This window comes from Cylas formicarius, unplaced genomic scaffold (genome assembly GCF_029955315.1).
Source record: "Cylas formicarius isolate icCylForm1 unplaced genomic scaffold, icCylForm1.1 PGA_scaffold_3__17_contigs__length_32017465, whole genome shotgun sequence".
Classification (NCBI taxonomy): domain Eukaryota; kingdom Metazoa; phylum Arthropoda; class Insecta; order Coleoptera; family Brentidae; genus Cylas; species Cylas formicarius.
In genome coordinates, this window is record NW_026844326.1 from 4011042 (window position 1) to 4026160 (window position 15119).

General features: G+C 37.3%; 1 protein-coding gene across 2 annotated transcripts in view; it reads left to right on the plus strand.

The window, feature by feature from the left end:
- LOC132700134 (uncharacterized) overlaps window positions 1-5492 on the plus strand; it is a 51587-nt gene extending 46095 nt beyond the window's left edge. Inside the window, exons 1-3 of one of the 2 annotated variants that reach the window (XM_060667264.1) lie at window positions 1892-2545; window positions 2799-2895; window positions 3764-5492. In XM_060667264.1, coding sequence (XP_060523247.1) covers window positions 2271-2545; window positions 2799-2895; window positions 3764-4201 — 810 coding nt within the window. In that variant the 5' untranslated portion in view covers window positions 1892-2270 and the 3' untranslated portion in view covers window positions 4202-5492. Of the gene's footprint in view, window positions 1-1891; window positions 2546-2798; window positions 2896-3763 lie in introns of those variants that run through there. The other variant, XR_009618601.1, reaches the window with a different exon arrangement.
- Window positions 5493-15119: the final 9627 nt, after the last annotated feature.

Here is a 15119-nt window from a genome sequence, read left to right on the forward strand (position 1 = left end):
ATGATTACTGTCAGGACATGTAACTTTTTCGCCTTTAATAATGTGGGGAAACAGGTCGGCTCCGATTAACATCGCGATGGTCGACGGTTTATAAAACGTAGGATCTGCCAAGTGTAATTTATTGACAAATTTCCAATGATCGATGTTTATCTCGGTGGAGGGTAAGGGGTTACAAATTTTTGGTAAAATGACAGACTTTCGGTTCGTTGACGGAATAGAGTTTGATAAACACTGAACCCAATTGCGAGGTCATATCGTTTAGTCCTACACCCTGTATGTCGGTGACAAGTGGACGTTTAGGCAACCCGAGTTGATTTGCTAATTTTTGTGTTACGAAAGTGGTCTGAGAACCAGAATCTAGAACGGCTTTTACGGTTTTGAAGTTCCCGCGTCCGTCTAAAATTTGAACTAGAGTGGTAGCTAATAAAATTTGAGATTTAGCAGAAGTAAAGCCGCAATGCGTCTCGTTGTGGCGTGAGGTTGACGCATTGTTATTGTCGGACGGTTGAGAACTACTGGGTACCACATTCGGCGGCGAATACTGGGCGGAAAACGTAGAAGAGGGTAATGTCGAGCTCGAACCCGAATTGGTGACGAAATGCGATCGCGGTTCTGGAGCGTCATCTCTTTTATCGAAATGTAGTAGCGAATGATGTCGACGGTGGCAAAAGCGACACGAAATAGTGGACTGACAAGTTGAAATGGTGTGCACCTGGCTTAAGCAATTTAAGCATAGCTTATTGGTTTTAGCGAATGTAAAGCGTTCGAAAGGTGGTTTCGTAGCGTTTCACAAGCGTTTCGTAAGCGATTATGTAATTGGTATCTGTCATAGAAATATGTTTGACTATGTCAAGTGGCGGACCCTCAAATGTAGAAATTAAGTAATTGAACTTCTCTGTGGAGGTTAAAGCGAGATTGTTGTGGACTGAGCTATTGAACATGTCCAGAAAAGTTGGGAAAACGGTTAAATCACCTTTGAAAGTTACTAATTTTAATTTGTGTAGGTAGGGCATAGAATGGCAAAACTGCGTCAAAGTAGGTTTTATTTCGGTTGGTTCGAAAACCAAAACCACCAAATTGGACATTCCTCAGCGTTTCGATCTTTTTTAAAGCGGACATGGTATAGCGAGCGCGAAAAAACTAATTCAGTTCAGTTAAGATAAAAAACAAAAAGAAACGGTCGAAGTGGCTGAAACGCTGTTCTAAATGGACAAAAAAAGTGGTCGTGCGAATACAGCAAGCGTGCGGTCGATTTGGACTTGCAATTTTCAGGGTCAAACTAATATTAGATAGTTTAAATTATTGAGTTAAAAAAAAACTAATTTGTAATTTATTTGTTTTTGAAATTGTGGCACTTGATAGTGATTCAACGCGAAAAGAATGATCTAATAAGATCCGGTTCGATGTGACCAAATGGTTAAGTGGACTGTATAACAATTTTGAAAAAACTATGTAAGCCGAGTGGGGCAACGAAATAACTGTAGCGACTTACCTCGGTGCCACGGAGCTGCCTTGTATTCTGGGTTCGTCTTCGGGGTACCCTTTGGTGATGCGGAAAATGTTCTTTGGGCAAAAGTAGCGACCCGCGAAAATGCAAAACAGAAAGCTAAAGCGGAACGAGCACAGCGAAAACTACCTTTCCAACAGCGTGGTTTTTACCGACTGCCGATCGACCCGAAAATTAAGTTATGGGCAAACAAAAAAAAGGGGGAACTCGTAAAAAGTCGCCCGTAGAAATTTCGTTGCCATTTAGCGCGCAAATTTAAACTATAAACTATAAAAATATTAAAGAAAACATAAATTCTGAAAGTTAAATGAAAATTAATTATAAATAAGTATGAAACTTATTCAGTTATAGAGTTATCCTGTTTAATCTCGATAGTGAATTTTATACGATTATGTAATGCGTTAATGTAATTTAAAAAAGAATTCAATTGTCTCTCCGTTCCAACAAAGCAAGCAAAGACATCATCCACGTATCTATACCAACATAGGAAACTTTTACATAAAAAATTAATAAAAATCTCGGCTAACAAAGAACTAAGTGGGTTTCCCATAATCAAACCTTCCTTCAGCCGGCCACTCACATAAATGGAAGAATGTGCAATTAAACGTGTGCACGCTTGTCCTAAGTTAAAAGTTTACTGTTCGTACCTTCACACACACTACGTCTTTCCCATCAGTGGTGCATCAAATGTTCATGGCTATGTCGGCAAAGAAGGATCTATACTACATGACAGTGGCGTGCATTTGTGTTATAAGAAAAGAAAATGTTATCAACAATAAGAAAAAAATTACGCTGGGTTAAAGAATGGCTACAAAAGCGCAATGAATATTCTCATGTTAATCTGTTCGAAGAGTTGCGGCTTGAACCTGCTGATTGGCATAACTACTTAAGGATGGATGTAGAAACGTATGGTGAGCTATTGAAGTTGGTTACTCCTCTTCAAAAACAAGACACTTTGATGAGACCTGCCATATTCGTAGACGAAAAATTAACTTCTACTTTTCGTTTCTTGGCAACTGGCCGAGGTTATGAAGACCTCAGTAGATATATAGTGCCGATATAAGCAACAAAAACCGTACATAACCTCAATTTCCTAACCCCCCCGCAGCGGGGGCCCCCCTCGCGTGGCGTCCTAGTGTCCCCCTTGTTTACCAGAGTGCGCTCCGCCCCCCACCCAGCTTGTGTAGCGTCCTGTTTTGCCCGGGTTCCGCCCGTCGCTGCTAGATGTCGCGCGCTTGTGTCGCCAGCTTGTGTAGCGTCCTGTTTTGCCCCGGTTCCGCCCGGTCTACAATAATTTCACTACAATAATTTCACCACAGGCACTAGGGCGCATAATTCCTGAAACCTGTGTTGCTATATATTCTGTATTAAAAAACGAGTTTATGAAGGTAAGTGCATAATAAGGCTATACTTTAATAAAACGTATAAACTTTATTTTTTATAAAGCAGAACACAAAACTAAAGGAAATACAACATTGTACATATTTGCTAATAAAAATGATTAATAGTTGTACGTATTTGAAGAAGTGTAATTACTAAAATAATTTCCAATATCGGTATTTCCAATATTATCGGCGTTGCTGTTCGAAGTCCCAGTTGCGTTATGTGTATGGGAAACTATGGCTTCGGATGGTCCAGGCGGGCAGGAACGAGGCGTTGCCCTAACGGTGGTACATTCATCAATCCTGCCCAGTTCGGCATAAAACAGAACGTCGTTGATTAGCTTTTCGGCAAACACTCTTGTCTCTGCTGGTAGCCTTCTTAATTTGCAAGCGATATTGTGGCCCACCGCATTAAACTGAACATCTTTTTTGGTTCAGTTTGTAACTTGTGGCCAATTAATGTTAAAATTTCATCGGCCTTAGAAACCGGAGCAGCATTGGCCATTGGCCTTTTTCGTGAAGGTCTGATTATACCACGTGAAGTGGAAGCCTCAGTTTCTGTAGTGTTAGCAGGTGAAGAAGTATCAATAAAACCTTCCGCCTGGGTGTCTCGAGTGTCTTGCTAGTCTTGAACGTCTTAGGTGTCGTCGGTGTCTTGGTTATCGGACAGCACCTGTAATAATTACTTTTCCATGTATAGATAAAAAAGCTATATGGGAAAATTTTATCCTAACCCAGGTTTCTTCACTGTTATCATTAGAAAAGTGCCAAACAGGTGGAATCCTGATTTTCGCACGTAGCCATGTCAGTATAGATAATGCGTACATATAATGTATTGTGTTACAAAGTATCTTCAATTTGTTCATTGTTTCAGTTTCCGGCAACTACTGCTGAGTGGAAAGTAATTAGTAAAGGATTTGAGAAGATATGTAATTTTCCTAACTGTCTGGGAGCTGCTGGCGGCAAACACGTAAGGATAACAGCTCCCCCCGCAAGTGGTTCGTACTTTTGGAATTATAAAAGCTACAACAGCCTAGTTTTAATGGCAGTAGCTAATGCAAACTATGAATTTATATTATGTGATTTTGGTACCAATCTTCGCATTTCTGACGGTGGCGTTATTGAAGATATACTCTTCTACACAAAACTCAAGGAAGGAAAACTATCGATACCATTGCCTGAACAACCTGTGGGAAGTCTTCTTCTTCCTTTTGTTTTTATTGGCGACGAAGCTTTTGCGTTACGTTCAGACTTCCTTAAACCTTTAAACCAGCGAGAATTAAATCACGACAAAAAAAAATTTCAATTATAGATCTTCTCGGACACGACGCATTATAGAGAACACTTTTGGAATAATGACTGCCCGATTTCGTATATTTCATACAGAAATTTCAGTACGATTAGAACGTATTGACACGATTGTTATGGTTTGCTGTGTTTTACACAATTGCTTACGAAGTAAATGCTCAGAAAGGTATGTTCCAACTGAGTGTCTGGATACTTGCAAATGGTGCTATTCACTTTGTACTTCGAGCTGATCATCTGGCAGCATTACAACGGGAACATAATAGACATGGCAACCAGTGACCCTGTAGCTGTACGGAAATTGTATTTGAACTATTTTAATCAAGGAGGAACTGTTCCGTGGCAAGAGGTCATGAGAAAGTCACTGACTACAGTTTCTAATTATATTAAGGACCGGATTCACCAACAAAAGTTAAAGTTGTAATATCACAGACGTGGACAATATACATGCTCTTCGCCAGCAACAGAAGTTTGCGACCTTACCACTTTTTTGTGCTCTTTTCGCCAGCATCCACGTAGTGTGTTAATTTTTTTTGATACCGCATCTTTAGATGCATGTACATCAACTGGTTTTAATTTTTTGACAATAATTTCGTAGGCATTATTTTTTTTTGTTTCGGTCGCTGTATTATTTGTTTTTAACACGCCACAAACATGGGCGTTCTCGATATAATTCAATGAATTCTGTAATAAATTCTCGCTACATATTTCGTAAATCAGCCATATTAATCAATGTAAATTATTTTCTTAATTTAAAAAGTTTGACGTATAACAATAATTAGTACGACCCTACTGAAACAATACCGAGCGTGCAGCGACTTGTCCCCACCCACAGTCGGTTTTCCCCGCAGAGGTTTAATTGCATACGCTAAAAATCAAGACAATTCTGATTTTAACAGACTTGAATGCGCATTCCGTATTCTTCGCCACACACGAAGAGTTTTAACTGTTCCTCTGGCATGTGCATTCAAGTCTTGAGTCTTCATTAAATTCAAAATAATTTTGGTCTAAAGATACTATTAAGGAATCTAATAAATCTTGTTTCACCAATGGGTTAACCTGTTTCCGAGTTAGGATGAAATCTACTAAATCTATCACATCCATAGGTGGAATACTGGGAAATAAGTTTTGTAAATCAAAAGACAATAGTGTTGCGTTAAAAGTGATTTTGATATCTTTAATTTTATTGAATAATTCAAAAGAATTTTTTATTGCAAATTTTGGTTTGGAGCATTAAAACGTTTACTAATTTTGTTGAAAATTTAACTGCTGGAGCTGTTACATAAGACACGACTGGTCTAATGGGCATATCTTGTTGTTGGTTTTTGAAATATATTCTGGGAGATCGATATTTAGCTATGACTTCCCTTTATCTGCAGGTGTAACTATTATGTTATATTATGTTATTTTCAGAAGCTTTGTTTTTGCTACTTTTTACTAGTGACATTTGAGAAATTTGTTTGTGTTTGTTTGTTTTGTTTGTGTTAGACAATTAATTGAGAGTTTATTATATTCCCTAATACATTTTTTTTAAATTAGAATCGTTAATGTCCTTAATTGCTAATTCACAATCGATCCCTAAACAGTCTAATTCTCTATTGATGTACGAGTGATGTAAGTTAAAGTTGAAACCTTTTTCCAGAAATTCAACTTCATTTTTAGAAAATGTTGTATCTGTTAAGTTTATCAACCTGTTGTAAAATTGATGGTCGGTATACTTTGTAATAACTGGCTTGCTGTTAGATATTTTTGTATTAGAAATTAATTTGTCTAGCTTTAGTTTTTGTCTAAGAAACTTTTTATGAATGATAGATGAAATATCTGTTCGAATTCTATAATCCAGGGGTTCCCAATCTTTTTTATCCCGCGGCGCAGTTACAAATTTAGTACTTTATCACGGCGCCCTGCTCTTTAAAAAAGAAGAAATAGGCACCTATAATAATTGTTTATGATAGTAGTTAGGTTAGATAGGATTATAAATTAAAACACTTACAATCAAACAGACTTTTTAATATTATAAAATAATTAAAACTGGAAATAACTTGTGTATTTCTTAAGTCTTATGAAAAACAAAAATAAAATATGTACGATTGTCAGTCAAATCAATGTGATGGGTGAGCTTGGTGATATGCACACAGTTTTTCAAAGCGGGGAATAAGACTTGACACTGCTACTCTCATTTCTTTCTCCACATTGATTCTCGAGCGATATTTGTTCTTAATTACAGCTACAGCTGAAAAACCAGACTCGCATAAATATGACGTTGCAAACGGAATGAAAATTCTTAAAGCTTTTGAAGCTAAATTTGGATATTCATTTTGAATTGATAACCAAAACTCCAACAAGTCGGAAGTGATGAATCTAGTTTTAAGACTGCTGTCGCAAGAGAGCTCAATGAGACTCTCTTCATCTTGTGATGTGAACCCTGGTGGAGCTTGTGCGTGGAAAGGATCTTTGATCCATGCAAATTTTTCAACATCATCATCTTTAAAGTACGCCGAAAACCATTCGCTGAGCTTCAATAGGTGTTCCGTGAAGAGGGCAATCAGGTCTGGTGAGACAACCAATTCATTAGATGCCGCATATTTATACAGCTGCGGGAAGCAATCTTGACCGCCGCCTTCATTCATTTTATTTATCCACAACTGTAGTTTCTTTTTAAATGCCGCAATTCTCTCCGATAGTTTCAGAATGTGCGTGTTATTACCTTGCAAAGACAGATTCAAATTATTTAGTTTCTCAAATATATCGCACAAATATGCTAGTTTTAACAAAAAGTCTGGTTCAGTAAAATATTTGGCGCTTTCATGACGTTCTTGCTGTAAAAAAGTTCGAATTTCTTCGTGTAATTCGAACACACGAAATAAAACATTTCCACGTGATAGCCACCGTGAATTGCAATAATACAGCAGGGCCGTATGCTCAGCCCCCATATCCAAGCATAGTTTTTTAAAAAGTCTGGCCTTAAGAGGCCTAGTTTTTATGTAGTTTACTACGTTAATTACAGATTCCAGTACTTGGTTAAGTTCGGAGCTCATAGATTTTGATGCAAGAGCTTCTCTATGGATGATGCAATGGGTCCACAAAGCATTCGGTGCTTTTTTACGAATAAGCGCTTGTACTCCTCCATACCTGCCAGACATGGATCGAGCGCCATCAGTACAAATACCAATACACTTTTCCCAATTCAAACCATTTTCTACAAAAAAATTGTCAATAATTTCAAATAAGTCTTGGGCCTTCGCACTTTCGGTAATGGTTTTGCAGAATAACAGATCTTCGACAATAATATTGTCAGTCAGAAAGCGTACGTAGCAAATAAGATGCGCATCATTATTACTGTCAGTAGCCTCATCAAGTTGCAAACCAAAATAATTGTTTTTGATTTTTTCTATTAATTGGTAATTGAGATCCTCAGCTATGTCATGGATTCTTCGACCGATCGTGTTGTTAGATAAGGGTACCTTGGAAATTAATTTTCCTGCCGATTCTCCAACCATAATGTTTACCATGTCGAGAGCAGCCGGTAGAATAAGCTCTTCTGCAATAGTATGAGGTTTTTTGCATTTTGCCACCCTGTATGCTACCTTGAATGATGCTAACAGTGCGTTGTTAGGTACTGAGGCTTGCTGAGTGAATACGTTTTTTGTTTTATTTAAATTTTGTAATTTTCGGTGAAAAAAATCACGCGATTTTTCAACCATAGTTGGATGAATTGTCTCAAGATGTCGCTTTAACTTACTTGGAAGCATACTTTCGGATGACAATATTTTTAAACAAAGCACACACTGCGGTCTTTCTTCATTATTAACTTCTATTGAAGTAAAACCAAAGTCCAAATAGCTATCATCGTATTTACGATATTTCCGCTTCTTTGCTTCCTTGCCATTACTAGTTGATGCATTATCACTGTCATTTGGACTGCCAACTTGTTTATTTAATAAAAATCTGTCCATTTTGCGTGAGATATTTGACGAAAAACAAAGCGAAAGAAAACACTATGACACGTCCGTCCGTCGCAGCTCGCCCGATGCTACTAAAGACTTAGGAGGGGGGGTAGGGTATCAGGGCGGCGCGGGCGTAGGTTTTTTGGCGAGTGAGAAACGCCGCGACGCGATGGTTAGTAGGTAACTATGTTTTTATAGATGCGAGGGCTCAAATAAGGTACCCGCGTATATTTGTTTCGGACATGTTTCGGATAATGAATGATGATGGACTTACGGCGCCCCTCTTTACATTCTACGGCGCACCAGGGCGCCGCGGCGCACACTTTGGGAACCCCTGCTATAATCAAATGTGTCAAATTCTAGGGGATTAAGTCTATGAGACAATTCAGAATGTATTACCTTTACATAAATGTTGTTTGTATCCTGTTTTCTGTACTCGTGTCTTCGTTCTTCCTTCATCCATTTCGTCTGGCCTTGGATCTGGGCTTTCCTTACAGCGGGACTTCTGTTGTTGGTTTTTAATTTTATAACCTTGGGAAAAACCTTATTTTGCAGACATTTGTTAAAAAACCAAATGTTTTGGGAACATATTCCGCAACATAGAAGCAATTTGAAATACCAAATAGCTAAGAAACCAATTTCTGCTTCATTCAAAAATTAAACTGAGGTGGCTTTTACATGATGAAAATCCATTTATCAAAATAAATAGGAACTAAAAGTTCAGAAATGTTTACAGCATGATCAGAAATATTTAGCCATGTTTTCGTTAGACAGATTATGTCGAATTTATGCAGGTCTACCAATTCAGTAAAATCATTAAATTTAGGAAACAAAGAGCGAACATTAAAATGACATAATTTTAAATTATTATTGACTTGAATTCCAGATTTTAAAATTTCGATATTATGTAAGTAATATTAGCAGATCGGAATATTAGCGTTGTGTCTGTATTTAAGTTCGTTTTGTGTTTACTGTAAACTTTTTTACAATTATTACAGCAAAAGTCTTGAACTTGACATACATTCTTCTTGTGGCTTCTCGAAGACAAAACAAAAATTGAGGCAATCCTTTTTGTAGTGACCAATCTTATGACACCAAAATGCTCATTAAAACTACATCTAGACCATCTGATGAAGAGGTGTCCCTTGGCCATGACATTCCATTACGACGTTAAAATGATTTTTATATTGCAATTCAGTTACAAATTGAAGATCATTAGACGGCAATTGATTAACTTTAAACCAATTTCTTTAGTTTTTATTAAAATGATTACCATGACAATGACTCAAAAGTTAATTAGAAGCATCAAAGCAGAATTTAAATTCTGTCTTAATTACGCTGTGACTCAAGTTAATTTTACACTCCTTTAAAGCCATTTTTCATCATGTGCGCCAACATGTACGTCTCCGCCGCGAATGACTAACTCTCACTGTACAGTGTTTAGCGAGGTACGCAGCTACGAAAGATTCGAACCGGCCCTGCTGCTGCATGTCCTTTTGGTGGTGAAATGTTCTTGCATAATTTGCATTTAAGATGGGTTAAAGAAAGTGGTGGTTTATTATATTTTTTATGTGTATTAATCTGTCACATGGAGTACATAGAAATCGGACAGTATAATCTTACATCTTCGGACGTTAACAGCAAAAGTTGTTGTAGCTGAACCCTGTACATTTCTGCCTCAAAAGAATTATCGAAACTTGTAAGTGAAAATTTATTTTCAGAGTTAGTTATGGTATCTATAAAATATGTCGGAGATCATATGAAATAATCAATAATAATATAATAAAAATAATAAAATACCCGGAGTGGCGGGTACTGATGCCGAATGAGGCGACATAAGGGTAGACTTCTAGAACATTTTAAATGAATGCACAACACAGTGCTTAAAACAAATGAATAATCTAATTGATGAACGATCCACGACTCGCTATATCAACTACAAAATAGTCTATCAAAGCTCTCGGAGCTACTTAAAATCCGACCTAACCAGTGCTTGTATAAAGCCAAACTATCTTTGCCGGTTCGCGTTCTGTTCGCTTAGGAAAAATACCAAAGTGGGTTCCTATAGGTCCACAATATTACGAATGACAGAATTATAACCATACCGACTAGTGTACGTCCTCGGGCACCTGGTGGTCATCTAGACCTCGAAAGCTTTACCTTCATTCGTCCATCTTGACTAACCAAGAAAAATAAAAACGCGATGCAATTCTTCGTTATTGTTATTTACCCCAAAACCTTTACTAGGAGACGAAAATCAATTTACTTGCAACTTGCAATGTAATATCAAACCTATGAATGCATCAGCTATCAAGAACATTGCAATTCAATTCCACCACCATCATCCAGCAAAACACTGCTTACTGGAATATGCACGAGTCCAATAAGGTAATTTCCAATAAGGTTCGTCTTAGATTATCTCCTTTTATAGATTTCGGAGGTCCATTCTTTACTAAGTCTTCTAGGAAAAAAATGAGCTTGCACATTAAATTAGTTTGAAAGCAAGGCTTTCAACGCGGGGCAGGATGTTCGAGAAGATCGAACAAATAAAATAAATTAATATATGTTAGACGCCAGGCACGCTGGCAACCCGTGTGACACGATTGAGGTTATGAGCGAGAAAAAAGAAGCGTTTCCCGCTTGCTGGTAATTAATCGTTTTAGTTTGATTTTTCCTTCGATGTTGTGACAAAGATTTATTAATTTTTGGTTCGTAGAGTGAAATCTCGTTCCTGCTTTACGTTAAGCGTGTGTTGTCCAAAAAATGATTATATATTTGGTTATAAACGCAAGGCATACTATGTTGGCGATAATTAAGTCACCTCATTAAAGCGCTTGCGAAAACGTTTTGGGCTTTGAATTACCTGGATGTTGTAACCGCAACAATTACGTGATCAACTGTGTGTGCGTCATGTGCCCAGCAACGCACCTGGCGCGGTTGGCGATATGATTTCATAAACAAAACATAACGCAACTTTTATGTTTGAGCAATACGATACATGACTTTCTAGTTTTTATCTATTTAAAAACTTACTTTTTAAATAGCAACAACACAAACGTTAGCGTAAAAAAGGCAGACCTCTTTAAAAACAGTAGTATAGTAGTGTAGTAGTGTCCTTGAACCAACCGACTTATACTATTAACATATCAGTCCTGAATGCCCCACCACACGTATAGACAAATCCAGTCATACCCTGCGAAATTAGTTGACTTTGAATACAAGCCGGTATAGAACGCGCGTAGCGCGGTGTGGGCACATCACAGAAACATGGATGAATGCTCCTGGCGCGTTTTGGGCCGTGAATGTGTTAAGTGACATCGCAACCTTGCTCAACAATCTCGCTGACAATAGCGCAGCCATTAATTCCAATCTTGGAAAGGTTTGTGCCTTTAATGGTGCCATCTTTGACTTTTCACAAATGAGCTTTATTAAAACTTCAACCATTTTATTATGTGTCTTCATATACACGTACGCACCATAGGCATAGGTTGGTCCATCCGAAAATCCGTGAATTTGCTCCATATTAGATTGCCATTTCTCGGAAATAGTAATCCCTTGTTCCTTGTTTAGTGGTTGGTGTATTAAATATTTCAAAGCATCCATCACTTTTTTGGTTGAATGGTCTCGCGCAGATATGCTCTTTCATGGCTCATCCTCTTCTTAGTTTTAGGTCAATAGTATGAGTATTGTTGACATGCCTAGGCAGAATTTTTGCGGTTTTGCGGTGGTGTCTACGTTCAAAACAATATTTACTACTTGACTGCCTAATTTGCATGAAGGGAATTCGAGGCGTCACCAGTCTTCTAATACTGTTGGATCCTTCAATACTGATAGAATGTCGAAAATAATTTTGTAGTTTTGTATTCATAGCTTGTAGCATACTGGAATGGTAAAACGAGTTGCACATAACCTCGGAACTTGCACAATTAAAATTTTTATTGTAAAGTCTTTTTCTCTTTCGAGACTTCTAAAAATATCGTCTTGTCGCCGTTTAGCAACTGTTTCAACTTTTCTTTGCTTCTCGGTAATATCGTCTTGGTATTTAATTTCCTTGGCGATCGTATTTTTCTGTTGTACTTGACTTTCAATTAATTCATTTTCTCGCCTCTTCATGGACTCATCTCTCATCAGCAGCATCTTTTTCCCGTTCTAGATTACGAAATTCTTCCGTTGGCCTCTGGCCCAATCTCTATTTTTTATTTTCGTTTCTTAACAAGATCTTGTTTTAACCCACTTGTGAGTTGAGAAGAATTTTTTGCTTTCTTAACACTTTTTGCTGCTTCCTTAGTTTTTCTACCGAAGCCTTTTTCGTTTTCGGCATCGTTTTTTTTTTTCTTTAAAACAATGAACTACTTTATACCATAAATTATTTGTTTACAACTGATTTATATTTTTTGTTTATATAACGTATTTATAAAATTAAGTTTCAGTTCTATTATTAGATAGTTAAAAAAAATTAAACGAGAATTTCGTGTTTATCGTTTTGCAGAAAAAAGAAATTAATATACCTACTTTTTGTGTCTTATAGTTTTTCCTTGTGGCTTGCTAGTGCAAACAGTTAAGTAAACAATAGCAATTTTTAAACACTTTACATAATATATTAAAACAAGTAAAGCAAAATCAAATAAATAGGACTTTTAACGGATTTTTTAAATAACGTTTTGTGAAATAAGGACAAAACCCGTCCCTAAAAATTTTTATCTGTAGGTTTTAATTATCATAATATGCTCATTTTATCTAACAACTGTTAGTCTCTTGGTCTCTATTAGTGTGTTGAAGACTGCGCCACCTTTGATTTTGTTTGCATTTATTTTTAAAGACAATATTGGGACCAAAGGGGCTATAGGGACTTCCGTATTCAGTATGCGGTATCCATAAAGAAATCCAGTAGTTGCTTTTCTTAAATCTAATTTATCTCCTTCATTTAACTTGTTGTTATAAAGTAGGTATTCGTTTCTTGGAGGATTTCTTGTGAATATCCCAGTGCTTCCAAAAGGTCTAGTCCTCCTACTAGTTGGGTTGTTACTGAACTGATAGTGTCTAATAGGGGGTTTGTGTGTGCCCAGCAATAGCAGAATGTAATCAAAGGAGTCATAATGGATGCAGGGGTTAAGTTCACTAATAAAATTCTGGCTGTTGATGAGATTGCTGGACCATTGTTCCCCAGAAATCTGACCAAAGGAGAGATTGTTTACTTTGTGTGTTAAATAGGTTTAAATGTTGATCAATCTGTAATAGTGTTTTGTTCACTGTCTGGTATTCACTATGGGCAAGTAATATTAATTACCCTATTTTAACTTTGGTTGATATGTCTTTCATTGTTGTTCCTAGAAACACATCCAACTGCTTAAGTATATTTCTCCTAGCTTCCATCTGCATGGATAAATAATCTTTCGACTTGGTCTGGCTGAATCCCCATCGACAGTAGACACCTATCTCTGTTAGGGCTTGTCTTAATTCGGTCATGTTTGTATAGTTGCAACTAATGTTAGTAATAAATGGCCCATCATGAGTAAACTGTCCTCGGATGTCTCCATAAATGAAATTCACTGTCTCCTCTCTTAAATGAACTTTATAGAAATTACCATTAAGATTAAGCCTATCGATGGCTGGGTTAGGACTTGTAGTTAGGTCATGGTTTGTTGTCTCAACAACTACAGGGATCTTCAATGTAGTTTTTAATACCTTTATTTCTGGGGTTTCTTTATACTGAGTGTTCTTTATTATTATATTAGGAGGGAATCTGTCTATATAGGTGTTGTTGACTGCAAAGTTTACATACTCTTCTGCCCCTCTCATTTCCCTTGTATTGTTTATAATACATTTAGCAATTTGTTGAATTAGTTTTTCAGTGTTGTCTATTGGGGGATCTTCAGTTGGCGATGTTGGGTTGCATATAAAATTGGTTCCAACTATGGCATGTTTAAGTGGAATGTTTGATTCATTGAACCCAGTTGGCAAAGGCAGAACTCTAGGTCTGGGATCCAATAGGTTTAGAAATATTCTTATTTGTAATGGTAAAGTAAGATGTGAACTTGTGATCCTTGTTTATCAATTCTTGAAGAGATTTTATGAGATCCAATGGTATGGGTGTGTATATGACTGAATAATCTGGGAAGAAAAAACATTCAACTGCTTTTTCTATTGGTGCTTTGTCTGCTTTGATTGTGGGTTTTCGAGTATTTACTGATTTTCTGTCTGATGGTTTTCCATTTCATTGAGAAATATTGTTGGACTTCTTGGAAATTATCTTTATTATCTCTTGAGTGGTTTCCTTTGATAATGGACTTTGAGACACCCACCAGTCTATTGCTTCTTTTCTGCATAGTACTCCGTCTTGCCTGTGAGTTTCTCTCATGAATTTGTCATTTTTTGTAGCTAAAAATCTTTTGTGCTTTTGGATGATCTTTCAATTAATTTGGAGTTGCATAAGGGATTGGTTCTCAATATTTCAATGGTTCTTGGTTTTGCTTTTAAAATTTTATTGACTATTTCCATTAGGTATTCTTTTTTCTTATTTTGAGTCGGTATAATACGTTAGTTTAATTAAGAGTCTCGACTAGTTTGGACGTTCCAGCGGAGTCCGCTCCAAGCGAACTACCGTGATAAAGAGCTCCGCCTTCGATTATACCGCGGACGGAAACGTCGATATGAACCATTTAAGAATTTGGAATGTCCAAACACCTAGCGAAAACTACGACGCGACCACCAAAAAGTAAGTGGACGATGAAGTGCTCGAGGCACTTACGCAAAGGCTACGATCCAAAGACGTCATCGCATCATCAGCACCGCTGCTAGCCCCAGAAGAACAAGCGTTGGAAAAACACGCTTTAGCGGTGGAGCGGCAAAATAGGGACATTACTCTGGTGTTGGATGCAAACAAAACGAGATTCGCACATTTAGAGCAACAAGTCGGAACGTTTCGAGGTGAATTTCTACAGTTTCGCCGCGACCTTGATCGCAAACTAGGCGAGATAT